At 34.0% G+C, this 25736-nt stretch overlaps 2 protein-coding genes across 5 annotated transcripts; one reads left to right on the plus strand and one right to left on the minus strand.

Moving 5' to 3' along the window:
• Positions 1-9341: 9341 nt before the first annotated feature.
• Positions 9342-12319, plus strand: LOC143253989 (microtubule-associated protein RP/EB family member 1-like). The gene is made up of 3 exons (XM_076508679.1): positions 9342-9498; positions 10289-10441; positions 11929-12319. The coding sequence occupies exons 1-3, from the start codon at positions 9451-9453 to the stop codon at positions 12001-12003; spliced, it is 276 nt and encodes a 91-aa protein (XP_076364794.1). The 5' UTR covers positions 9342-9450; the 3' UTR covers positions 12004-12319.
• Positions 12320-14856: 2537 nt separating this feature from the next.
• On the minus strand, positions 14857-25186 carry LOC143253988 (uncharacterized). Of its 4 annotated transcripts, none has more exons than XM_076508676.1 (4): positions 24902-25180; positions 19007-19131; positions 15696-15759; positions 14857-15084 (listed from the first exon to the last, which is right to left on the minus strand). In XM_076508676.1, the coding sequence occupies exons 2-4, from the start codon at positions 19083-19085 to the stop codon at positions 14877-14879; spliced, it is 351 nt and encodes a 116-aa protein (XP_076364791.1). In that variant the 5' UTR covers positions 19086-19131; positions 24902-25180; the 3' UTR covers positions 14857-14876. The 4 variants fall into 4 exon arrangements, with proteins under 4 accessions (XP_076364791.1, XP_076364789.1, XP_076364790.1 ...); XM_076508674.1 differs by having other exon boundaries at positions 24968-25179; XM_076508675.1 differs by lacking the exon at positions 24902-25180 and adding an exon at positions 22122-22140.
• Positions 25187-25736: the final 550 nt, after the last annotated feature.

Raw genomic sequence — 25736 nt, forward strand, 5'->3', positions numbered from 1 at the left:
ACCAGTATACAAGTTGGTAATTCACATGGAGAACGACCAGTTGGAGCTAGAGAATTGTCTAAACCTGTTGGAAGAGCAGGTGGGTTTGTTAAGTATTCTGTACACTTTAGAAATAGAGACTTACCAGTATACAAGTTGGTAATTCACATGGAGAACGACCAGTTGGAGCTAGAGAATTGTCTAAACCTGTTGGAAGAGCAGGTGGGTTTGTTAAGTATTCTGTACACTTTAGAAATAGAGACTTACCAGTATACAAGTTGGTAATTCACATGGAGAACGACCAGTTGGAGCTAGAGAATTGTCTAAACCTGTTGGAAGAGCAGGTGGGTTTGTTAAGTATTCTGTACACTTTAGAAATAGAGACTTACCAGTATACAAGTTGGTAATTCACATGGAGAACGACCAGTTGGAGCTAGAGAATTGTCTAAACCTGTTGGAAGAGCAGGTGGGTTTGTTAAGTATTCTGTACACTTTAGAAATAGAGACTTACCAGGTATACAAGTTGGTAATTCACATGGAGAACGACCAGTTGGAGCTAGAGAATTGTCTAAACCTGTTGGAAGAGCAGGTGGGTTTGTTAAGTATTCTGTACACTTTAGAAATAGAGACTTACCAGTATACAAGTTGGTAATTCACATGGAGAACGACCAGTTGGAGCTAGAGAATTGTCTAAACCTGTTGGAAGAGCAGGTGGGTTTGTTAAGTATTCTGTACACTTTAGAAATAGAGACTTACCAGTATACAAGTTGGTAATTCACATGGAGAACGACCAGTTGGAGCTAGAGAATTGTCTAAACCTGTTGGAAGAGCAGGTGGGTTTGTTAAGTATTCTGTACACTTTAGAAATAGAGACTTCACGGTATACAAGTTGGTAATTCACATGGAGAACGACCAGTTGGAGCTAGAGAATTGTCTAAACCTGTTGGAAGAGCAGGTGGGTTTGTTAAGTATTCTGTACACTTTAGAAATAGAGACTTACCAGTATACAAGTTGGTAATTCACAAGGAGAACGACCAGTTGGAGCTAGAGAATTGTCTAAACCTGTTGGAAGAGCAGGTGGGTTTGTTAAGTATTCTGTACACTTTAGAAATAGAGACTTACCAGTATACAAGTTGGTAATTCACATGGAGAACGACCAGTTGGAGCTAGAGAATTGTCTAAACCTGTTGGAAGAGCAGGTGGGTTTGTTAAGTATTCTGTACACTTTAGAAATAGAGACTTACCAGTATACAAGTTGGTAATTCACAAGGAGAACGACCAGTTGGAGCTAGAGAATTGTCTAAACCTGTTGGAAGAGCAGGTGGGTTTGTTAAGTATTCTGTACACTTTAGAAATAGAGACTTACCAGTATACAAGTTGGTAATTCACATGGAGAACGACCAGTTGGAGCTAGAGAATTGTCTAAACCTGTTGGAAGAGCAGGTGGGTTTGTTAAGTATTCTGTACACTTTAGAAATAGAGACTTACCAGTATACAAGTTGGTAATTCACATGGAGAACGACCAGTTGGAGCTAGAGAATTGTCTAAACCTGTTGGAAGAGCAGGTGGGTTTGTTAAGTATTCTGTACACTTTAGAAATAGAGACTTACCAGTATACAAGTTGGTAATTCACATGGAGAACGACCAGTTGGAGCTAGAGAATTGTCTAAACCTGTTGGAAGAGCAGGTGGGTTTGTTAAGTATTCTGTACACTTTAGAAATAGAGACTTACCAGTATACAAGTTGGTAATTCACATGGAGAACGACCAGTTGGAGCTAGAGAATTGTCTAAACCTGTTGGAAGAGCAGGTGGGTTTGTTAAGTATTCTGTACACTTTAGAAATAGAGACTTACCAGTATACAAGTTGGTAATTCACATGGGAGAACGACCAGTTGGAGCTAGAGAATTGTCTAAACCTGTTGGAAGAGCAGGTGGGTTTGTTAAGTATTCTGTACACTTTAGAAATAGAGACTTACCAGTATACAAGTTGGTAATTCACATGGAGAACGACCAGTTGGAGCTAGAGAATTGTCTAAACCTGTTGGAAGAGCAGGTGGGTTTGTTAAGTATTCTGTACACTTTAGAAATAGAGACTTACCAGTATACAAGTTGGTAATTCACATGGAGAACGACCAGTTGGAGCTAGAGAATTGTCTAAACCTGTTGGAAGAGCAGGTGGGTTTGTTAAGTATTCTGTACACTTTAGAAATAGAGACTCTGTACCAGTATACAAGTTGGTAATTCACATGGAGAACGACCAGTTGGAGCTAGAGAATTGTCTAAACCTGTTGGAAGAGCAGGTGGGTTTGTTAAGTATTCTGTACACTTTAGAAATAGAGACTTACCAGTATACAAGTTGGTAATTCACATGGAGAACGACCAGTTGGAGCTAGAGAATTGTCTAAACCTGTTGGAAGAGCAGGTGGGTTTGTTAAGTATTCTGTACACTTTAGAAATAGAGACTTACCAGTATACAAGTTGGTAATTCACATGGAGAACGACCAGTTGGAGCTAGAGAATTGTCTAAACCTGTTGGAAGAGCAGGTGGGTTTGTTAAGTATTCTGTACACTTTAGAAATAGAGACTTACCAGTATACAAGTTGGTAATTCACATGGAGAACGACCAGTTGGAGCTAGAGAATTGTCTAAACCTGTTGGAAGAGCAGGTGGGTTTGTTAAGTATTCTGTACACTTTAGAAATAGAGACTTACCAGTATACAAGTTGGTAATTCACATGGAGAACGACCAGTTGGAGCTAGAGAATTGTCTAAACCTGTTGGAAGAGCAGGTGGGTTTGTTAAGTATTCTGTACACTTTAGAAATAGAGACTTACCAGTATACAAGTTGGTAATTCACATGGAGAACGACCAGTTGGAGCTAGAGAATTGTCTAAACCTGTTGGAAGAGCAGGTGGGTTTGTTAAGTATTCTGTACACTTTAGAAATAGAGACTTACCAGTATACAAGTTGGTAATTCACATGGAGAACGACCAGTTGGAGCTAGAGAATTGTCTAAACCTGTTGGAAGAGCAGGTGGGTTTGTTAAGTATTCTGTACACTTTAGAAATAGAGACTTACCGGTATACAAGTTGGTAATTCACAAGGAGAACGACCAGTTGGAGCTAGAGAATTGTCTAAACCTGTTGGAAGAGCAGGTGGGTTTGTTAAGTATTCTGTACACTTTAGAAATAGAGACTTACCAGTATACAAGTTGGTAATTCACAAGGAGAACGACCAGTTGGAGCTAGAGAATTGTCTAAACCTGTTGGAAGAGCAGGTGGGTTTGTTAAGTATTCTGTACACTTTAGAAATAGAGACTTACCAGTATACAAGTTGGTAATTCACAAGGAGAACGACCAGTTGGAGCTAGAGAATTGTCTAAACCTGTTGGAAGAGCAGGTGGGTTTGTTAAGTATTCTGTACTCTTTAGAAATAGAGACTTACCAGTATACAAGTTGGTAATTCACAAGGAGAACGACCAGTTGGAGCTAGAGAATTGTCTAAACCTGTTGGAAGAGCAGGTGGGTTTGTTAAGTATTCTGTACACTTTAGAAATAGAGACTTACCAGTATACAAGTTGGTAATTCACATGGAGAACGACCAGTTGGAGCTAGAGAATTGTCTAAACCTGTTGGAAGAGCAGGTGGGTTTGTTAAGTATTCTGTACACTTTAGAAATAGAGACTTACCAGTATACAAGTTGGTAAGTTGGAGCTAGAGAATTGTCTAAACCTGTTGGAGAACTGTACCAGTTGGAGCTAGAGAATTGTCTAAACCTGTTGGAAGAGCAGGTGGGTTTGTTAAGTATTCTGTACACTTTAGAAATAGAGACTTACCAGTATACAAGTTGGTAATTCACATGGAGAACGACCAGTTGGAGCTAGAGAATTGTCTAAACCTGTTGGAAGAGCAGGTGGGTTTGTTAAGTATTCTGTACACTTTAGAAATAGAGACTTACCAGTATACAAGTTGGTAATTCACAAGGAGAACGACCAGTTGGAGCTAGAGAATTGTCTAAACCTGTTGGAAGAGCAGGTGGGTTTGTTAAGTATTCTGTACACTTTAGAAATAGAGACTTACCAGTATACAAGTTGGTAATTCACAAGGAGAACGACCAGTTGGAGCTAGAGAATTGTCTAAACCTGTTGGAAGAGCAGGTGGGTTTGTTAAGTATTCTGTACACTTTAGAAATAGAGACTTACCAGTATACAAGTTGGTAATTCACAAGGAGAACGACCAGTTGGAGCTAGAGAATTGTCTAAACCTGTTGGAAGAGCAGGTGGGTTTGTTAAGTATTCTGTACACTTTAGAAATAGAGACTTACCAGTATACAAGTTGGTAATTCACAAGGAGAACGACCAGTTGGAGCTAGAGAATTGTCTAAACCTGTTGGAAGAGCAGGTGGGTTTGTTAAGTATTCTGTACACTTTAGAAATAGAGACTTACCAGTATACAAGTTGGTAATTCACAAGGAGAACGACCAGTTGGAGCTAGAGAATTGTCTAAACCTGTTGGAAGAGCAGGTGGGTTTGTTAAGTATTCTGTACACTTTAGAAATAGAGACTTACCAGTATACAAGTTGGTAATTCACATGGAGAACGACCAGTTGGAGCTAGAGAATTGTCTAAACCTGTTGGAAGAGCAGGTGGGTTTGTTAAGTATTCTGTACACTTTAGAAATAGAGACTTACCGGTATACAAGTTGGTAATTCACATGGAGAACGACCAGTTGGAGCTAGAGAATTGTCTAAACCTGTTGGAAGAGCAGGTGGGTTTGTTAAGTATTCTGTACACTTTAGAAATAGAGACTTACCAGTATACAAGTTGGTAATTCACATGGAGAACGACCAGTTGGAGCTAGAGAATTGTCTAAACCTGTTGGAAGAGCAGGTGGGTTTGTTAAATATTCTGTACACTTTAGAAATAGAGACTTACCAGTATACAAGTTGGTAATTCACATGGAGAACGACCAGTTGGAGCTAGAGAATTGTCTAAACCTGTTGGAAGAGCAGGTGGGTTTGTTAAGTATTCTGTACACTTTAGAAATAGAGACTTACCAGTATACAAGTTGGTAATTCACATGGAGAACGACCAGTTGGAGCTAGAGAATTGTCTAAACCTGTTGGAAGAGCAGGTGGGTTTGTTAAGTATTCTGTACACTTTAGAAATAGAGACTTACCAGTATACAAGTTGGTAATTCACATGGAGAACGACCAGTTGGAGCTAGAGAATTGTCTAAACCTGTTGGAAGAGCAGGTGGGTTTGTTAAGTATTCTGTACACTTTAGAAATAGAGACTTACCAGTATACAAGTTGGTAATTCACATGGAGAACGACCAGTTGGAGCTAGAGAATTGTCTAAACCTGTTGGAAGAGCAGGTGGGTTTGTTAAGTATTCTGTACACTTTAGAAATAGAGACTTACCAGTATACAAGTTGGTAATTCACATGGAGAACGACCAGTTGGAGCTAGAGAATTGTCTAAACCTGTTGGAAGAGCAGGTGGGTTTGTTAAATATTCTGTACACTTTAGAAATAGAGACTTACCAGTATACAAGTTGGTAATTCACAGGTGGGTTTGGAGAACGACCAGTTGGAGCTAGAGAATTGTCTAAACCTGTTGGAAGAGCAGGTGGGTTTGTTAAGTATTCTGTACACTTTAGAAATAGAGACTTACCAGTATACAAGTTGGTAATTCACAAGGAGAACAACCAGTTGGAGCTAGAGAATTGTCTAAACCTGTTGGAAGAGCAGGTGGGTTTGTTAAGTATTCTGTACACTTTAGAAATAGAGACTTACCAGTATACAAGTTGGTAATTCACATGGAGAACGACCAGTTGGAGCTAGAGAATTGTCTAAACCTGTTGGAAGAGCAGGTGGGTTTGTTAAGTATTCTGTACACTTTAGAAATAGAGACTTACCAGTATACAAGTTGGTAATTCACAAGGAGAACGACCAGTTGGAGCTAGAGAATTGTCTAAACCTGTTGGAAGAGCAGGTGGGTTTGTTAAGTATTCTGTACACTTTAGAAATAGAGACTTACCAGTATACAAGTTGGTAATTCACAAGGAGAACGACCAGTTGGAGCTAGAGAATTGTCTAAACCTGTTGGAAGAGCAGGTGGGTTTGTTAAGTATTCTGTACACTTTAGAAATAGAGACTTACCAGTATACAAGTTGGTAATTCACATGGAGAACGACCAGTTGGAGCTAGAGAATTGTCTAAACCTGTTGGAAGAGCAGGTGGGTTTGTTAAATATTCTGTACACTTTAGAAATAGAGACTTACCAGTATACAAGTTGGTAATTCACATGGAGAACGACCAGTTTGGAGCTGGAAGAGCAGGTGGGTTTGAATTGTCTTTAGAAATAAACCTCACAAGGAGAACAACCAGTTGGAAGATTGTCTAAACCAGGTGGGTTTGTTAAGTATTCTGTACACTTTAGAAATAGAGACTTACCAGTATACAAGTTGGTAATTCACAAGGAGAACAACCAGTTGGAGCTAGAGAATTGTCTAAACCTGTTGGAAGAGCAGGTGGGTTTGTTAAGTATTCTGTACACTTTAGAAATAGAGACTCACCAGTATACAAGTTGGTAATTCACATGGAGAACGACCAGTTGGAGCTAGAGAATTGTCTAAACCTGTTGGAAGAGCAGGTGGGTTTGTTAAGTATTCTGTACACTTTAGAAATAGAGACTTACCAGTATACAAGTTGGTAATTCACATGGAGAACGACCAGTTGGAGCTAGAGAATTGTCTAAACCTGTTGGAAGAGCAGGTGGGTTTGTTAAGTATTCTGTACACTTTAGAAATAGAGACTTACCGGTATACAAGTTGGTAATTCACAAGGAGAACGACCAGTTGGAGCTAGAGAATTGTCTAAACCTGTTGGAAGAGCAGGTGGGTTTGTTAAGTATTCTGTACACTTTAGAAATAGAGACTTACCAGTATACAAGTTGGTAATTCACATGGAGAACCACCAGTTGGAGCTAGAGAATTGTCTAAACCTGTTGGAAGAGCAGGTGGGTTTGTTAAGTATTCTGTACACTTTAGAAATAGAGACTTACAGGTATACAAGTTGGTAATTCACAAGGAGAACGACCAGTTGGAGCTAGAGAATTGTCTAAACCTGTTGGAAGAGCAGGTGGGTTTGTTAAGTATTCTGTACACTTTAGAAATAGAGACTCACCGGTATACAAGTTGGTAATTCACATGGAGAACGACCAGTTGGAGCTAGAGAATTGTCTAAACCTGTTGGAAGAGCAGGTGGGTTTGTTAAGTATTCTGTACACTTTAGAAATAGAGACTTACCAGTATACAAGTTGGTAATTCACAAGGAGAACAACCAGTTGGAGCTAGAGAATTGTCTAAACCTGTTGGAAGAGCAGGTGGGTTTGTTAAGTATTCTGTACACTTTAGAAATAGAGACTTACCAGTATACAAGTTGGTAATTCACAAGGAGAACGACCAGTTGGAGCTAGAGAATTGTCTAAACCTGTTGGAAGAGCAGGTGGGTTTGTTAAGTATTCTGTACACTTTAGGAATAGAGATTTACTGAAATTATGAGGTTTATGTGAGAGGTATTGTTGGTAATGTTAACTGTATTTTAGTCTGTGGTATGTTGTTATTTATATCAACTAACATACAGATATTTGCCCTAATTAATTGCTCTTATCTTTAACTACAATTACTTTATAGTAAAGCTAAAAAAGGCATTAATTTTTATAAATCTATTTTTTTTTGCTATATTTACACTTCTTACGAGTAGGTTACATTTAGAGGAAATTCATTTTTACATATTATAATGTGTATAATCATTGAATATTTTATTTCTGTATATCTCGAGAGGCAGGACTTTGGGGTTTTTTTTGTGGCTAAGATAATAAGGGATTTCAATACATATTTGCCATATTATATGTAACACTATCTTTATTTTTAGAGTCTGATAATGTAACCTGAGTCAATGTTATTTGAGGATAAAATAACAGAAAGTTCAAGTTTTGTATGACCATGGTTTTCTGTTTTCAACACAAGACACACTGATTTCAGTTAGGGCTGAAAGTTACTGGTAGCTCACTGGTAAAAGCCATGAATTGTTATTCTTTAATCAGTGTCTGTGAAGTAACGTGAAATATTTTGCTAGTGTGTAATTCAGACATGTTTATGATTATTCACAACAGTTACAAATAATGATCAAAATTGTTAGGAAGGTAAAGGATACCTGAAAGCACTGAATTTGTGGGGGATAATGTACATTATACTGTGATCAAATGATAAACCTTTGTGGGGGATAATGTACATTATACTGTGATCAAATGATAAACCTTTGTGGGGGATAATGTACATTATACTACAATCAAATGATAAACCTTTGTGGGGGATAATGTACATTATACTACAATCAAATGATAAACCTTTGTGGGGAATAATGTACATTATACTACAATCAAATGATAAACCTTTGTGGGGAATAATGTACATTATACTACAATCAAATGATAAACCTTTGTGGGGATAATGTACATTATATACACGCTCAAATGATAAACCTTTGTGGGGAATAATGTACATTATACTACAATCAAATGATAAACCTTTGTGGGGGATAATGTACATTATACTACGTTCAAATGATAAACCTTTATGGGGAATAATGTACATTATACTACAATCAAATGATAAACCTTTGTGGGGGATAATGTACATTATACTATGTTCAAATGATAAACCTTTGTGGGGGATAATGTACATTATACTACAATCAAATGATAAACCTTTGTGGGGGATAATGTACATTATACTACGATCAAATGATAAACCTTTGTGGGGAATAATGTACATTATACTACAATCAAATGATAAACCTTTGTGGGGGATAATGTACATTATACTACGATCAAATGATAAACCTTTGTGGGGGATAATGTACATTATACTACGATCAAATGATAAACCTTTGTGGGGGATAATGTACATTATACTACGATCAAATGATAAACCTTTGTGGGGGATAATGTACATTATACTACGTTCAAATGATAAACCTTTGTGGGGAATAATGTACATTATACTACGATCAAATGATAAACCTTTGTGGGGAATAATGTACATTATACTACAATCAAATGATAAACCTTTGTGGGGAATAATGTACATTATACTACAATCAAATGATAAACCTTTGCCATTAATTTGTGCAGCGTTCTCGTATATCGATGTAAAGTTTTATGGATTATTCTGTATTTGTTAGTAAAGATATTTTTTGAAGTGGAAATTATTGATCATTTAAAAATTAGGTTCAAGCCCTGTGAAAAGCACCATTTTGTTTTTTGACAGTTGGCATTTTCAAGTAGGAATAAATTAAGGTACAAAAGTAGGACATATTCTTTCAGTTTCATGTTTCAATTACTTTTTCAGTACCCACACAGAGAATTAAGACCACACCATCAAAACTTGGTAGTGGAGGAAACAGAATGGTAACATCAACAGGCTCTCATAAAGTGGAAGAGATGTCAAACCAGGTAATGAATATATCATTTGAGATCATTGTAAAAATTTGTTTTGGAACTTACATCCTGACAGCATGTGATTTGTTAAGTTATGATGAAATCAGTTTATCATCAGTACATCCATTTAAATCTGAAGTGATACTACAACTTACGTACTAGATGTGTGACACAGTTACTGTTAAGTTGGATGTATCCTAAAGCTCATAATATGTTCAGTTCCATACAATAAAGCTCTGAAATGACATTACTTGGGGTCAGGTAGTTACCTGTTTATGTACAAGCTTTCCTGTCATACTGAGTATATTTGAGGTTATCTCCAGATTCTTATAATAGCATTACAGAACCAAAACATTTAATAGTGATGTAGTTGAACTAAAACTGATAGTCTAAAGATGAGATATAAACAATATTTTGACCAGACAAATATCCTCTGTGATATTTCTCACAATCAGTTTAGCCAGCTTTTGACTGAGAAAGAAGGTCACTTGTGGCTGCTATTTGTAATGTATTTTCTGTTATTGAAAGTGAGCTAAATACAGTTCTTATCACAAATTTCAAAAAATAGCATAATACAAAGGTGTGACTAGTGTCATGCAGTATGTAAGTGTGTGGACAGTATTATACATTCTATCTCTATAGGCCATGTTCAAGAGGATTGGGACATCTGAGGGTCAGTCAGAAAACATCTTTGGGCCATGTCCAGCCTGCAGGGCACATGTTTTGATGCTTTCAAACAGTGATAATAAATATACAATATAAATAATATTTTAGAGGTTTCCATTGTTATGATTTTCTGTGCTAGGTTTCAGAGTTGAAGTTGACAGTAGAAGGGCTCGAAAGGGAACGAGACTTCTATTATGGGAAACTTCGGGATATTGAAGTTGTTTGTCAGGAATCAGAACAAGAAGAGAAGAATTTATTAGAGAAAATACTGGACGTCTTGTATGCAACAGAGGTCAGTCTTCTGTATGTGGAGGTTTTTAAAGTGTGTCAAATTTGATGGCATATCAATGGGCCTGATAGATGGAGTATAACCAGTGTCTGAACTGAGTAGTTTTGTGAGTTCTGGTTCTGATAATTGCTGCTAGTATTCTCTTGCTTTTTATGTATGAACATCTAATGATAGGATATATTCTCTTGTTGTTTATGTATGAACATCTAATAAGATCTGTTCTCTTGTTGTATACATGTGAACATCTAATAAGATCTGTTCTCTTGTTGTTTACATATGAACATCTAATGATAGGATCTGTTCTCTTGTTGTTTATGTATGAACATCTAATGATAGGATCTGTTCTCGATTTTATGTATGAAAATCTAATGATAAGATCTGTTCTCTTGTTGTTTATGTATGAACATCTAATGATAGGATCTGTTCTCTTGTTGTTTATGTATAAACATCTAACAGTAGGATCTACTCTCATTAATGTGTGAACATCTGATGATAAAATGTATTCTCTTGTTGTTTGTGTGTGAACATCTAACAATAGAATCTGTTCTTGTGTTTGTGTGTGAACATCTAACAATAGAATCTGTTCTTGTGTTTGTGTGTGAACATCTAACAATAGAATCTGTTCTTGTGTTTGTGTGTGAACATCCAACAATAGAATCTGTTCTTGTGTTTGTGTGTGAACATCCAACAATAGGATCTGTTCTTGTGTTTGTGTGTGAACATCCAACAAAGGATCTGTTCTTGTGTTTGTGTGTGAACATCCAACAAAAGGATTTGTTCTTGTGTTTGTGTGTGAACATCCAACAAAGGATTTGTTCTTGTGTTTGTGTGTGAACATCCAACAAAAGGATTTGTTCTTGTGTTTGTGTGTGAACATCCAACAAAAGGATTTGTTCTTGTGTTTGTGTGTGAACATCCAACAAAAGGATTTGTTCTTGTGTTTGTGTGTGAACATCCAACAAAAGGATTTGTTCTTGTGTGTGAACATCCAACAATAGGATTTGTTCTTGTGTGTGAACATCCAACAATAGGATTTGTTCTTGTGTGTGAACATCCAGCAATAGGATCTGTTCTTGTGTTTATGTGTGAACAGCTAACAGTAGGATCATTTTGTAGTTCTCTACTGTAATGAACTCCTTACACTTTCATTAAACTGTTTAAAATACTTGGTGTTTTCTTCTCCCAAGTTAGCTGCAGCTATAGGTTATCAGTGTGTTTAATAGTTGTGTATCAAGTTTGAAAGGAACTTATCTACAAACTTAACTCATAGATTAGTTCAGTAGTTCTGTTTCCAATATTTTCTGTACAGTAACAAATTGTACAGATTTATGACTGTCAGTCTGTTAGCAGTATATCATGACTACAGTATTTATATATAAATTGCAGAATGATCTATGACACATCAAGAAATCAAGTTTGTAATTTTTCTAGTTACATCAAATGTAGGTGTGTGTGTGCGTGTCTGTATATATATACACATTTCTTTCCAGGAAGGATTTGCTGTTCCTGACGAAGGACTGGAAGACGGAGCAGTAATTCCTCAAAATGATGATGAAGAATACTAGGTTTATTAATAAGTGTTTGCTAAAAATTTGGTGCAGAAGTACGTGTCGTAATTGTTTCATCACATTGGCAGTTGAAGCGAGTCCTAAATTTTTAACATTGCTTGATTGCAGGCTGGAAATATGTTTATTGAAAAGAAAGCACGTTATTTGTGTAGTCATGACATAAAATTGTATGCTTTGGGTAGAATACATTTAGTTGCATATCTACACACTTTTTTATGTTAATTCATGTCTGTTGTTTTCTGAAGGAAGGAAAACATGGACTGTGTACTTAATGAGTGTTTATATAATACACACTTTTGCTGTTCCCACTGTCCATGGCGTGGTTTTCATTACTTTAACGTGCCTTTTAATACAGTGAATTTTGTTTTAGACTTCTGACTGTCTGATACACATGATGGTTATTCTTCTAAGTGTTTGTACTAACAGATATGTTTAATCACCTATTATTATTTTAATGTAACATGAAGGAATCCTTGTAATTAACTGTATTCACTGAGTCTTGAATCTCCCCAAAAAAACAAACAAACAAAACAACACAGTGGTGAAAACTTTATAAGGCACATTTAATATTATTCCATAATTTAAGCAGCATGAGGTAATTAGGATTTAAGGTAATGCTAAAACAAATCATCACTGACGAAATATTCTAATGGTTCCTCACAATGTTCTGGGAAATGCTGACAAACTCTCTGTCCCACCTTCACAAAAATGTATGGTTTACCGTTTCTGGACTGCTATATATACTGATTTTAAAATATTTTAACTGACCCAGCTGTTTCACTTAGAGTATTACAGTATGATAAATTGAAATAAAACTGTCACTGGATTATTTTGTTTAAATTATCAAAGCACAGAACGTGTATGTAAAATTCCTTTGTTTTAAATGTTAAAACCGGAAGGTTTTCTCTCCAACACGACTCTGGTCTTTTGTTTTTACAAAGTGAATCACTTTAAGTTGTGAATTCTTGTTATATTTAATTACAAGAGAACAATGTACTTTTATATCAAATATTAATTATTACAATACAGATATTGTTTAACTTGAAGATTCACGAAATGAGACGACAGAAATATGAAAGTGGTCATATCTTTTTGGGATCTTAGTTTATGAATTTTATTTATGTGGGAGAAAGATTTGTATGTTTTCATATTTATAACTTTGAATTGTGTAGATTTTTACAGAAGCTGAAAATTTGTGATTATAATTTTAGAAAAGACAGTTTTTTTGCATATTTTGATATCAAATTTAGAGCTTTCTATTGCTAATATTAAAAGAAATCTTATAAATGCAGCTATCGTTGTGTGATGGTTTCACTCAATTTCGTGTGTGTCTTTTTTTGTTTTTTTTGCATCAAGCTTAGATTGTTCAAGAATTTAAACTGTCAGTACTGATGCCTTAAACTAACGAATCATATGTTAACAAAGAAAGTCCAGTTATAAACAACAAAATGAATCTCATTGGATGATAGAACCAGTAATTCAAGTCTACTTTTTTTTACTGAAATATAGATAAGTAAAACTGTAGTGTTTCTAGAGAATTCGTGTTATCTGAATGAATAACCATAAAACTGTAGTGTTTCTAGAGAATTCGTGTTATCTGAATGAATAACCATAAAACTGTAGTGTTTCTAGAGAATTCATGTTATCTGAATGAATAACCAAGAAGAAAAAATTAAAAAGCATGATACATCTAAATTGTATGTGAGTATAAATTTATTTCAGTTACATACAGAAGTTTACATAAAAATGAATGTTTTTAATGAGTGAATGTTGTATTATGAATTTCTAACTGGTAATATTCTAGCTTGTTTTAGTGATTGGAAATCGAGAATTTGTTGATAAATTTGAACAATCAAGGTAAATAGTTTTGTTATTGGTGCCAGATATGAACTAATATTGTAAATCAGAGATTCCATTGTTCATGTTTCATTGTCACAAACACGTGCTCCACACTTAATGGATTTAAGTCCTACTATTCAAACGTGCAAGAGAGTTCCAAGGAGTTCTGGTCGTCAGTTTAAACTTGGGGATACCGTGTTTCTCCGATAATAAGACCTACCCATAAAATAAGACCTAGTGTGATTTTTGGGGATAGTTTTAATATAAGCCCTAGTTAAGAGTGGCAGAAAGAGGAAAGAAATAAAAAAATTAATTTATTAATTAGTTTAATAGTTTAATAATAGTTTATTTTAAATGGTTAGTTTAATAGTTTTACTTTGTAACTTCATTTTTTTAATATATCAAAATAAGACATCCCCCGAAAATAAGCCTTAGTGTCATATTTTGGAGTGAAAATTAATATAAGCCCTGTCTTATTTTCGGAGAAACACGGTAGTTATGAGTAGATAACCCTTATATATTCTTGCATGAAAGTTCCAAACTAATAACTTGTTTTCTGAACCGTAATTTTCGTAAATTAACTAATGTTTGTTGAAAGTCACAGGTGAAGTGTGACTTTGACCACCGTGAACTTTGTAGCAGAACCTAAACGTCTTTTTAAAACTTACAAGAGATATTTTTTCACCACTGTTTCACAACGTTTCTAATTATCCTAGTATCGATATTTAAAAGGTATTTTTTTTCTATTAAATTATTACTGTCTGTAACATTATAGTACTTTTAGTTATTACAGCTAGATTCAAATTAACACAATTTGTATTTTAGTGAATGTTCTTTTAAGTGTTAACTTACATTTGAGTCAGCTATACAATCAAACTTTTGAAAACTAAGTAAACATCAAGCTCACATAAAGAACATGATTTTACATTTGAATGTTTGAACAATCACAACAAACGTGTAGTAATACCATAGCTACAGAAAAGTTACACAAGTGTCACCCACTTAACGAGGTTATTTTTGACTTGACTGTTTTATTTCTTTCCATCTGACGTTTTTTTCCTTCTTAAACAGCTAAAATAAAATGACGTTTTACGAAACACTTCAGGTGATCTGCTGTTCTTTGTGAGTTCCTCACCACTTGTACAGGTGTCGCTAGTGTCGTACTTCTCTTCCTCGTGCCTCCTTTTCCCACAGGTACACATAGCAGCATTTAATTTAACACGTTTTTCAGACGGCCTCCTTTAAATTGTAGAAGAACGTACTGTTTAATATTTATTACAAAATTAACTGCTTACAGCTATTAACAACGGAAGTAGATATGGTTATGATCTACAGTTTAATGTGGTTGTTAAATACAATGGTTTGTTTATCATTGCTTTTCGAAGTTTAGCATTGTTAGCCTACATGTAGACTTATAGCTGAGGGCTTCTACCACTAGAAACCTGGTTTTAATACTTAATAATATATAATAAGCCACTGAGGGCTATCCTATATACGAAGTAAATAAACCTTTCGTAAGGATAAACTGAGGGCTATCCTATATACGAAGTAAATAAACCTTTTGTAAGGATAAACTGAGGGGTATCCTATATACGAAATAAATAAACCTTTCGTAAGGATAAACTGAGGGCTATCCTATATACGAAGTAAATAAACCTTTCGTAAGGATATACTGAGGGCTATCCTATATACGAAGTAAATAAACCTTTCGTAAGGATAAACTTTTTCTGCTTTTATCATTTTTCTCGTACATTGTTTACGAAATATTAACGACTCCATAGTTCTCTACTTTTAGTGTTAACTATGACTGTTACACTAGTGTAAATACAGTTATAAACACACAATCCCACCTTGTTGGGGCTGCATCCAGTTCACTTTTCCCTGCCCAGGAAGAAGGTCGACGGTTATTAGTTCCTAATAAAGATAATAAAGTTTGCTGATCGTTAGAAAGGTCAAAGTACATCAGGTAAGTCTTCAAAAGTTTAAATGAAGAAATAAACGTGTTAAAGGACACAGTCACTTACGAAAGAAATAATGACGTATATTGGACAGCAGTGACTGACATCTGTCACTACTTGGTTGTCATGACTTTATGATACTACAAAATTTTAATAGGGACGTATGAAATAACGAGCCAATTAATTACAAAGGGCTATTTGTGGGACGAGTCAACTATACTAGTGAATGATCTAAATGTACCGAAAATAAACACCAGAAACCTTAAGTTTTATATTACACTTAATTATACTTTACTGTCGCCAAAAGTGGATTCATTGAGGTGAAAGTTGTTTCCATATTTGGTAAAGAAAATACCAGTGAATGTCTCCACCCTTAACTTAATGAAAGAGTTTTACGTAAATTACAAATTAGCTACTAAAGTACAATTGTATAAAAAAACAGCATGCAATGAATGTTTTTTTACAATAACACCAAGTACCAGTTTGTACGTAACCCGTCGTGACAAGAATAGACATGGGCCGTGCCAGTGATTTAAAGCTTCGTAGTTGAAAACAAATATTTACTACAATAAATATTTTAAAAACAATTCATTAATGATAAATTGTACCTTGATGGTTTGTTCAAGAAATGACGGGTTCATATGACGTCATTGATGTTATATTCAAAATTACCAAAAGACAAAAATATCTGCCTTACTAGGCGACCACTGAGATAGTTATAAAAAGTAGAATTACTTTTCACCAAGGCCCATTAACGAAGAGTCCTGGTGTTAAAGACCAGGACCAAGAGAGGGTGTTTTCTTCCTATAGCAAAGCCACATCGGGCTATCTGCTGAGCCCACCGAGGGGAATCGAGCTCCTGATTGTAGCGTTGAAAATCCGGAGACTTACCGTTGTACTCGCGGGGGGGCCAAAAGGAGGTAATAAAAGCACATAAATACATACACACTTTAACAGTATGTTAATTGTTTGTTTGTTTGTTTTGGAATTTCGCACAAAGCTACTCGAGGGCTATCTGTGCTAGCCGTCCCTAATTTAGCAGTGTAAGACTAGAGGGAAGGCTTATTATAACGCCCCCACGGCTGAAAGGGCGAGCATGTTTGGCGCGACCGGGATGCTAACCCGCGACCCTCAGATTACGAGTCGCACGCTTGGCTATGCCGGGCCGGTAGTATGTTAAACCTGATAAATAAAGTGAACTTTCCGTCTCGTCTAACAGTAACTAAAGGAAGTAATGAATCATGCATACTGGACCTAGACTGTGATATCAGTAAGATGTTAAATTGAGAAGAATAATCGATCCTTCTTTCGCTAGGAGAAAAGCTAGTAAACGTTTCATGTGAATTTACCATTAAATTGTTATTTTTCTTGTATCGTTTTGATTTTTTGAATGAAATTACTGCTGAAAACTTGCTTTATATTTTTTATACTTGGTGAAAATATCAAATAAATAACTTCAGTGATGGTTTGTTTGTTAATTTCGGGCAAAGGCAGATAGTCATCATCACCCACCGCCAACTCTTTGGCTACTCTTTTACCAACGAATAGTGGGGATTGACTGTAACTTCATAACGCCCCCACGGCTGAAAGGGCGAGCACGTTTGGTGTTACGGGAACTCGAATCTGCGATCTACAGATTATGAGTTGAGCGCCTTAACCACCAGGCCATTTTGTTCTATAAAGCCCATAAACTAATATTTATTTACTAACATACTATATTCAATTTCAAAGGATTTGTGAGTGACGTGTAGCGATAAAGATAAATAACTTTATGGGATGTTTTTGGGTTTTCAGGAAATGTTTAATATAAATTATCTCCAAGAAAGCTGGTCAACAACATAAAACATAACAGTCTCCTCTTTTGTTTATTATTAATAATAAGAGAAGAGAGATGAACCTTCAAAGCAAATTTGTCATAAGTCATTAGTATTAGGCCTATCAGTATTACATTTTTAAACACTATATACTTTATCTATAACCTTTAGGAATTTTCAATAACCAGAGAAGGTATAATAATAATATTCCAACCACACTATATTCACTAGCTTGTATAAAGTGTACATCCCATAATTTCTGTTTAATCTTTTTAAGCTTAGTATAAGGTTATATGTAAGTATTCATGTATTTTCACGAAACTTGGCAGACTTTCAGTAAATATGGGTGATTTGTACAGAAAGGATCAGAATTTCTAATAATGTATTTAAACTAAAAATAATGTTTTAATGTATGGAGTCAAAGTAGTCACTGCTCCGAAAGTGAAACGATTTTCGTGTTTAAATTAAAAATATTTTTCTCCATCTGAAAATTAACAGATTTAATTTGTGTAATCGCTAAAACCTACGAAATGAATTTTTAACTTTAACGATAAATATTTATATTTTATCTGCTACATTCTCTATCCTAATAGTATGCAAAGTCGGTCAGTTTGACTAGCCTCGTAACCACCATAGAAAATATGAAATAAATCAAAAATATCCTTTCTTTCTTTCTAGCATTGCTTCAAATTGTAACAGGAAACTACATTTGCTTTCATTAAATAACTTAAAGCTATTGATATTTTATATATCTGTTTCTAAATACATTTTATTGCCCAAACTGTCAGACTTTGTTGCAAACCGTTTATAAAATTTGTATATCTAGATACGTATCGTAACAACCTTACTTAAAAGTAGTAGTTTTCTAGACTTTTAAGGTAAATAAATTATGCTTATTATAGGAATATCTAAGAAATTTTGCGTTTTCAAAATTAGGCTTAGTAAAAGATCATCGTTGAGCTTAATATTACTACTAATTTATTTTAAGCGTAGTATATGGTTATGTTTGGAATTTTTTACGTTTTTGAAGTGAACTAGATATCGAACTATGTATGCTGAGGTCTAAGTGATGGAGGCCTAAGAACAAAAACCGTAATATTTTTCGTCTTATAAATGGAAAAATATATCGTCAAACAAAACTCGAATCCTGCTACGCCCACACTGCCTTGAATCTAAATTTAACGAGAAGAAATTTTCCCTTCATGCCGATAAGTAATCATAATAGACAAAAGTCAACATCTGAAGTATTTCTGACTTAGATATACCCAACGTATATATACTTTATAACTTATTTTACATTTTAAAACGTATTACACTTCACTAAAATGTCATATGTCTCTCACACTATTCAAACATAGAAGTTTGGTCATTATTTAGTAACTACGTTACCTGTACTATCTTCAATGTTAAATGCTGGCGTAGACTTTGATTGTAAGATTGTTCCTTTATTTTCCATGAATCGTTTCATCAATTACAGTTATTCCACTTTATTTTTACAGAGGGTAAGCATCTCCCTAGGAATAAAGGAAAATATCAGTATGAATTTATAACAATATTTTTCCTTCTTTATCTGGTAACGAATTTACCGTTATATGTTTATTTTAATACCTACGTTTGTTTCAGTTTGATGCATATGACGTATACTGTTGGATGTGTATTGAGCAAGTCCCGTCTGTTCTCTAGATTTGTAGAAGATTCTCAAGAGCAAGAATCAACAATACATGGTTTACGAAAACATTAATGTGTTTTCGAACATTGCTGAACGTTCGAGAATCTTGCGTGAGTATATAAAAGCAAGCCATCCCAAGACGCCAAGAGACAGAATATTATTGATCTGCTATAGTCAGTATACTATAAGCCTCAGAAGCTATAATTGTTATTAACGCTTATCGATCGAAAAACTATAAAATTTGACCAGGAACGTTTATAGATTTCGAACTTTACGAACCGTGCAACTTCAGTGAATTAACTTCGAATGCTAATATTTATACGAAGACATTAAATATCTTCGTTTGTAAAACCCAGCTTGTAACGGTTGTGAGGTCAGTGAAGAAAAGACAGCACTAGTTTAAGCGAGATGTAACAATACCAACTCAGGATTAATTTTCTCATCGTGGACCTGGATTACTGATAAAATATTCAGTTTTAGACCAGATGGAAAGTTAAATGTTCTTTGCAAGTATGTAAAATGTTTATGTATAAATAATTATTTGTAGTAACTGTTCGTAATAATCGTTATTATAATTTGTATTTTTTAATTTATTTTTTGTATATTGGAATATATTTGTATTAAGAAAGAAAGTTATGCGGTGGATGGTGATGACTAGCTGTTTTCCCTCTAGTTTTACAACGTTAAATTAGGGACGACTAGCGCAGATAGCCCTAGCGGTTGCTTTGCACGAATTCAAAATAAATCCTTTCACATGTTTTGTACTTGTGCCCCAGTTTCTGTATATTTTATTTCTTTGTTGAATGTCCTCCGCTGGTACAGCGGTAAGTCTACGGATTTACAACGCTAAGATCAGGGGTTCGATTCCCCTCGGTGGACACAGCAGATAGCCGATGTGGCTTTGCTAAAAGAAACACACACACACTCCTTGTTAAATAATAATTATACGGTGTACCTTCATGGTTATCCAATTAAAAAAAACATACATGTCTGCTTTCTTCAAAATTAGGGGTGAACGGTGATACATGTGAGGGACACCCTTAGGGCAAACAATTATATTTAGTTGACGGAACACGACTGTGTTTTGTACTTCTACAGTAAACACGTTATTGTTACACTTTACAACGCCTTTCAAGTTTCCAAACCAAAGCCTTGCTAACTGATGTACATATATACGGTATACTAGACACATAAATTTAACTAGCTCAATTCTGAACGTCATGGATGGGAGTATCACTAGCGTATTGATATAAACATCACTAAAAGTAGTTCAGAGGTTTTCTCGAACACAGAAATTTCTTATTTGCTACTCGTCAGAAGTGTAAGTCTTGCTACTTGCTTTATTACCGTTTATTTTATGCATATACTTGCAGTAATAGGCCATAAACAGCCCTAAAAAATAGTTATGTATCCAACCGAGATTAATGCGTTTAACACTTCAAACAAGGCTTACCAATGCGATGAACAAACTATTAGCTTTGTTTTTACATTTAGTGGAATTCCTTCTTTCCATACTAGTGTTCCCCTGATTGATCAAATGTGAAATAAAAGTTGTCAACACTATTTACGTTTATTACTTTAAAAAATCTGAGATGATTAAGCCTAAAATTTAGATCTAACGTGAACTGACGTTTAGCTGTGCGTGAAAACCATGGAGATACCAATACTAAATTGTTATAGGTACTACTAATGAATAATTTGTAACTTAAATGTTACTGCTATAACCAAAATCTTATACGTAAATATTTTATCAGTAATATAAATATATCCACTCACTCTTCTTCACTAGGCCTACATCAGACAAAAAAAGAAGAAGAAAAAAGACGATTATAATGGCGCATGCTAAAAGCTAGCCAGGTATTAGACAAAATAATTATTATTAATAAGCAAATTAGAAAAAAAATGAAAAGAATTATGCAGTGCAATGTGCTTTTCATTACGAATATTAAGTCGATTAATTTTGACAGCCAGTTATAAAATAATAAAATAGAAACGAATTTGATGATAAGTAAATATTCGAAGAACAACTACTTAAAAATATGTAATGATGCATACTGATTTACACCTTACTTATAGAAAACTAAAATAACGTACACATTAGTTATATTGATGCACAAATTGTGTATAACACAAAATATATTTGTTCATTTCCTTTTCATATCTTGTTATTATTAGTGATCAACAATTATCAGCTACGTATTAAACAGATTTAAAATGTATCGTGATCTATTATTATGAATGTGAATTGAGACTTACATATTCATTTATGAAAGTTGTTTGTTTTTTATTTTCTTCTTCAATTTATGGTTAGAAAATAGAATATTATTTAATTCGATTTTTAAGTCTGTTCCAAACTGTATTCGATCGTGCATCCGGTTTTGCCATGCGTAATGTAAATCGACAAATATTTTAAATGAACGCTTACATTTCTCATTACATCCTGGAAAACGTAATATTATTAATTATCATCCGTTGATGACGGATTAAGTTTTTTAGAACTGAAACAAATTAAATTTGGTGTGTGTTAAAAATTACACTCACCAACGATAACCACTTAGGAAAGTAAGGAAATTCTTGTAGTGATTACAATAAAATTTTATTACTAATATAACTGTTCTTTTAAATAATTTGAATTTAAACAATCTTGGCGAATAAAATTACTGTATAGGCTATAAACACATTAGGGTTTAGACATGTAAGCAAACGGTTCTCAGGATATGTGGGTTCTCTGAAGATGATTTCCACCTTGTGCAGATGGAGCCTGACTATATGTAATAGTTGTTGAAGCTAAATGGCTTACATCCTGAAACAAACACGGAATCTTTCACCACCTACTGTGAGCTCCTGTATCATCACCCTGTGACTCCTCCCTACACCCCCATCTGATCACTTCTCTTCAAAACAGGAGCACCCAATATCTCTTTGTTTTACTTTTTCGCCTTCTATTCCAAAATAGAAGTAATAAAACATTATCACCGGTGAAGCTAACTGAAGGTACAACTTTGAATGTTAAAGTATGGTTTTAACCTATCTAAAGTATAACAGACTTGTCACTCTACTTTTCGGATGATTAACTGGATCCGGTGTAAAATGACCTTTACGCTTCGATCCACTTTTCCATCTTGGATCAGTATCAGTGGACATAACCTCTCACCAGCAGCAGTACGAAAAGGTTTAGTCCATTTTAATGATGTCTTAGTTTATTTCTTTTAAACGTGATGTAGGTGCCCTAGTACTTGTAATGAATGGTAAGTATATAATATAGAGTATTGAAAGTATTAAAAAACAAGCTACTGATGTATAAACGTAATAACGAAAAATTCATTTTGTAACTACTAAAAGAACAAAACACACAGTTTAACACGGGTAAAACTCTTGGAAGGAACTAACTGTTAAAAGCAAGAAATAATACAGAAAACTCATAAATACACCCGACCTGGAGAGTTTCGCTGTGCAAAGAATGCACTAAACCTGAAATTAACACGAGCAGTGAAAATGTTCATAGAAAAGTCAGTTCATGTTTTGAAAATATTAGCAAGTTCATTGACGTACGGATTAAAAAAAAGAACTTCGTATTTTGTGCTTTCTTAAAAGAACAGCGAAAGACTGACAGATTACGAATCGAACACCCTAACTGCCAGGTTATACCAGACCCCACTGTTGTATGGAATATTAAATACGTGATTGTGAGGTTAACAACATTACGTAAGTAGAGCCTAAATGTCTTAGTGGAAATGAGCTAATCACTGTGTTAAAATAATTGAAAATTAAGTATTTCGTGTGCTCGCTGATTATTTTAAATAAAAATGCTAATTTCATTGTTATTTGAAGAAAAATGTATTAGCTAAATACAAAATTATCGTATAATTTCTGTTTGTTAAGAACTTATGAAAAAACTAGAAAAGTAAACAGTTTTATTTTGTTTTACATAAATGAAGGTAGCACGAAATGTTATATTTGCAGTATCGGGTTTTATCATTTCTGTTGCCTTGCACAGTTCAAAAAGCAAATACTGATAAGACTCCTATTTCAAACATGCATTTAAACGTCATTTATTTACTGATCTCTTTGGGTTTGGTTTTAAGTTTTTATCTTTCTCCAGAAATTTACATTTAATTATAAATGTATAGTAAATTATTGATGATAATTAAATTTTCCTTGTCCAATTATTATTAGGTTAAATTTTTACTGAGGTAATAAACATTGAGATTTCGAAATATTAAAAGAAACACACACTTTCTTCGAATTAAAATTAAATTACTTTTTTGCGGTAATTGTAATCTTTTCGATGTTGATATCTACTGTAAACTGGAATTATAAAATCTCTCTTTAATATCAGTAAAAGTAAACTTTTCATAACTTTGGGCAAACGACACTAAATATTAATAGAAAAAAACGTTCTCCGAAAAACATTATATATATATGTACTTAAAATAGAAGAAATAATTAAATAATAATGAATATCTTATACTGCTAATCATAGCAGTTTATCAGAGATATTTATTAATATATCTTTTCAGAAATAACAATTTTGAAAACTGTAAAATATTCCAGCTAAACGGCCACTTCTAACCTATGTAGGTTGTAAAAATTTTAAAATTCTCAAGCAAGTAGGAAAAATGTATTGTACCATATAATATTAGGTTGAGGAATAATTCGTGAGCGTTTTTAAATAATTTCATTCAAGCATTACATGCAAGACTATACAATACTTCAATGCATGAACACATTACACCCAAAACATTTATTATGATACTTTATTTCATGTAATACCTAGATATATAGTATGCATTGTTTTAAACGAAATTGCAAGAAATTAAATGCGAAAAGCAGATGGTGTCGAAAATGCTCGATTTTGTCCACTTGACATTCCATTTAATGAGCTGAAAATGAAAGCAAAAATTAAAGACATATATGAAAATCAAACACACCATCTATTAGAGCAAAAAATTATCTACCAAATGACATGAAATATCTTGCGAAAGCGTTTCATTTATGAATATATTTTGTTAACTTGAAAAAACGCTCACGAATTATTCCTCAACCTAATACAAAAACAATAAAATGTACAAATAAATGTACAGAACTAGGAAATTTAATTGTTAGATATAATTATTTACGGTTAAAGTTTTATTTTAACAAAATGAAGTTACAGAGAACTGAATTTTGCAAAAATTAACAACTTGAAACTAAAAGTTAATTTACAGAAAACTGTTTCCCTATAAGCTGATTTAAGCCAATATTTTTATTTTGTAATTCTGATTTTATTAACGAATTGAATGAATCTTTTCCCCCCAGAGTTTGCCTTTGGGGAACTGTAGCGAAAAAAAATAGTTGAAAAATATTAATAACCATTGTAACGCTTCTTTAAATTTTAATTAAAAGTCGTTAGGTATCGAGATGTTATTATTATTTTCATACGTTAGATATACTAAGCCTAACATTGTACATGGACGAGTTAGATAATGATGGTATCTAAAATTAAAACGGTGAAAAGAACTGTAACTTATAATAAGCTGACGAAAAATAAATATTATAATCATTTAAAAAAATATAAAATATAATTGCAGCTGAAAGAAGTAAAAAATACTACACAATACTTAAAACGTACTTACTATAGTTCCCACTTGTTCTTTATATATATATATATATATATAACAAACCTCAACAGAATTACATACTTATTATGCGGGGTTGTAACCGCATTCAAAGTTAAGATCTGACAATTTCACAGTTTTTCTTTTATAAGGATGGACAACACGACGTTATTGAAACTAGTCTCTTAAAAACATCTTTATGCCGCTTGTTAAATAGCCGAAGAGGGAGCAGTTACCAACACAACTACACTTGTTTTTTATCGCCCAAGACTTTGTACTCAACTTCCGCACGTCGAAGTTTGATCGAAGTTAACGATGCTATGTAGGTTAGTCAGTTTATCAGTACTGACAAAACCCACCAGTGTCATAATGTTTACAAATAATATCTCAGACATCCAAGAATAAAATATTTGATAAAATTCACACCTTTCTGTTTCGGTATGAACATAACATTTTGTAAATAATATATATTGTTACGTAAATGATAAAAAGAATTTGAAAGTTATTATTAAACCAGCCAGCGCTTTTATCGCAAAAACATTCTACATATTTTGTATACTAGTCAGAACCTGAACTGACAAATGACTTGAAAAATAGATCCTATAGTATTGTATGTACAAAGAATGTACAGTATTTATAATGACATACAAAAATATGATTGTTTATTTGTGTTAAGACAAAGCCACTTTGGACTGTCTTTTGTGTGCACTGTGGGGAATCGAACTACAGATTTTAGCGTTGTAAATCCATAACCTTCCCTCTGACCCCCTGGGAGATACGAGAATAAGTAAACACAGGTAATAACATTTAAAATAACGAGCCATTCAGAAGTAATAACAGAAGGTACGGTGCT

The sequence above is a fragment of the Tachypleus tridentatus genome, chromosome 6 (assembly GCF_004210375.1).
Source record: "Tachypleus tridentatus isolate NWPU-2018 chromosome 6, ASM421037v1, whole genome shotgun sequence".
Lineage (NCBI taxonomy): Eukaryota > Metazoa > Arthropoda > Merostomata > Xiphosura > Limulidae > Tachypleus > Tachypleus tridentatus.

Coding starts and splice junctions, on each gene's coding strand:
- LOC143253989 (XM_076508679.1), top strand. CDS start 9,451: ATGGTAACATCAACAGGCTCTCATAAAGTGGAAGAGATGTCAAACCAG. Junction 9,499..10,288: donor TGGAAGAGATGTCAAACCAG/GTAATGAATATA, acceptor TTTCTGTGCTAG/GTTTCAGAGTTGAAGTTGAC. Junction 10,442..11,928: donor ACGTCTTGTATGCAACAGAG/GTCAGTCTTCTG, acceptor ATTTCTTTCCAG/GAAGGATTTGCTGTTCCTGA.
- LOC143253988 (XM_076508676.1), bottom strand. CDS start 19,085: ATGAAACGATTCATGGAAAATAAAGGAACAATCTTACAATCAAAGTCT. Junction 15,760..19,006: donor TAACATTGAAGATAGTACAG/GTAACGTAGTTA, acceptor TATCTTTATTAG/GAACTAATAACCGTCGACCT. Junction 15,085..15,695: donor CTGGATGCAGCCCCAACAAG/GTGGGATTGTGT, acceptor TACAATTTAAAG/GAGGCCGTCTGAAAAACGTG.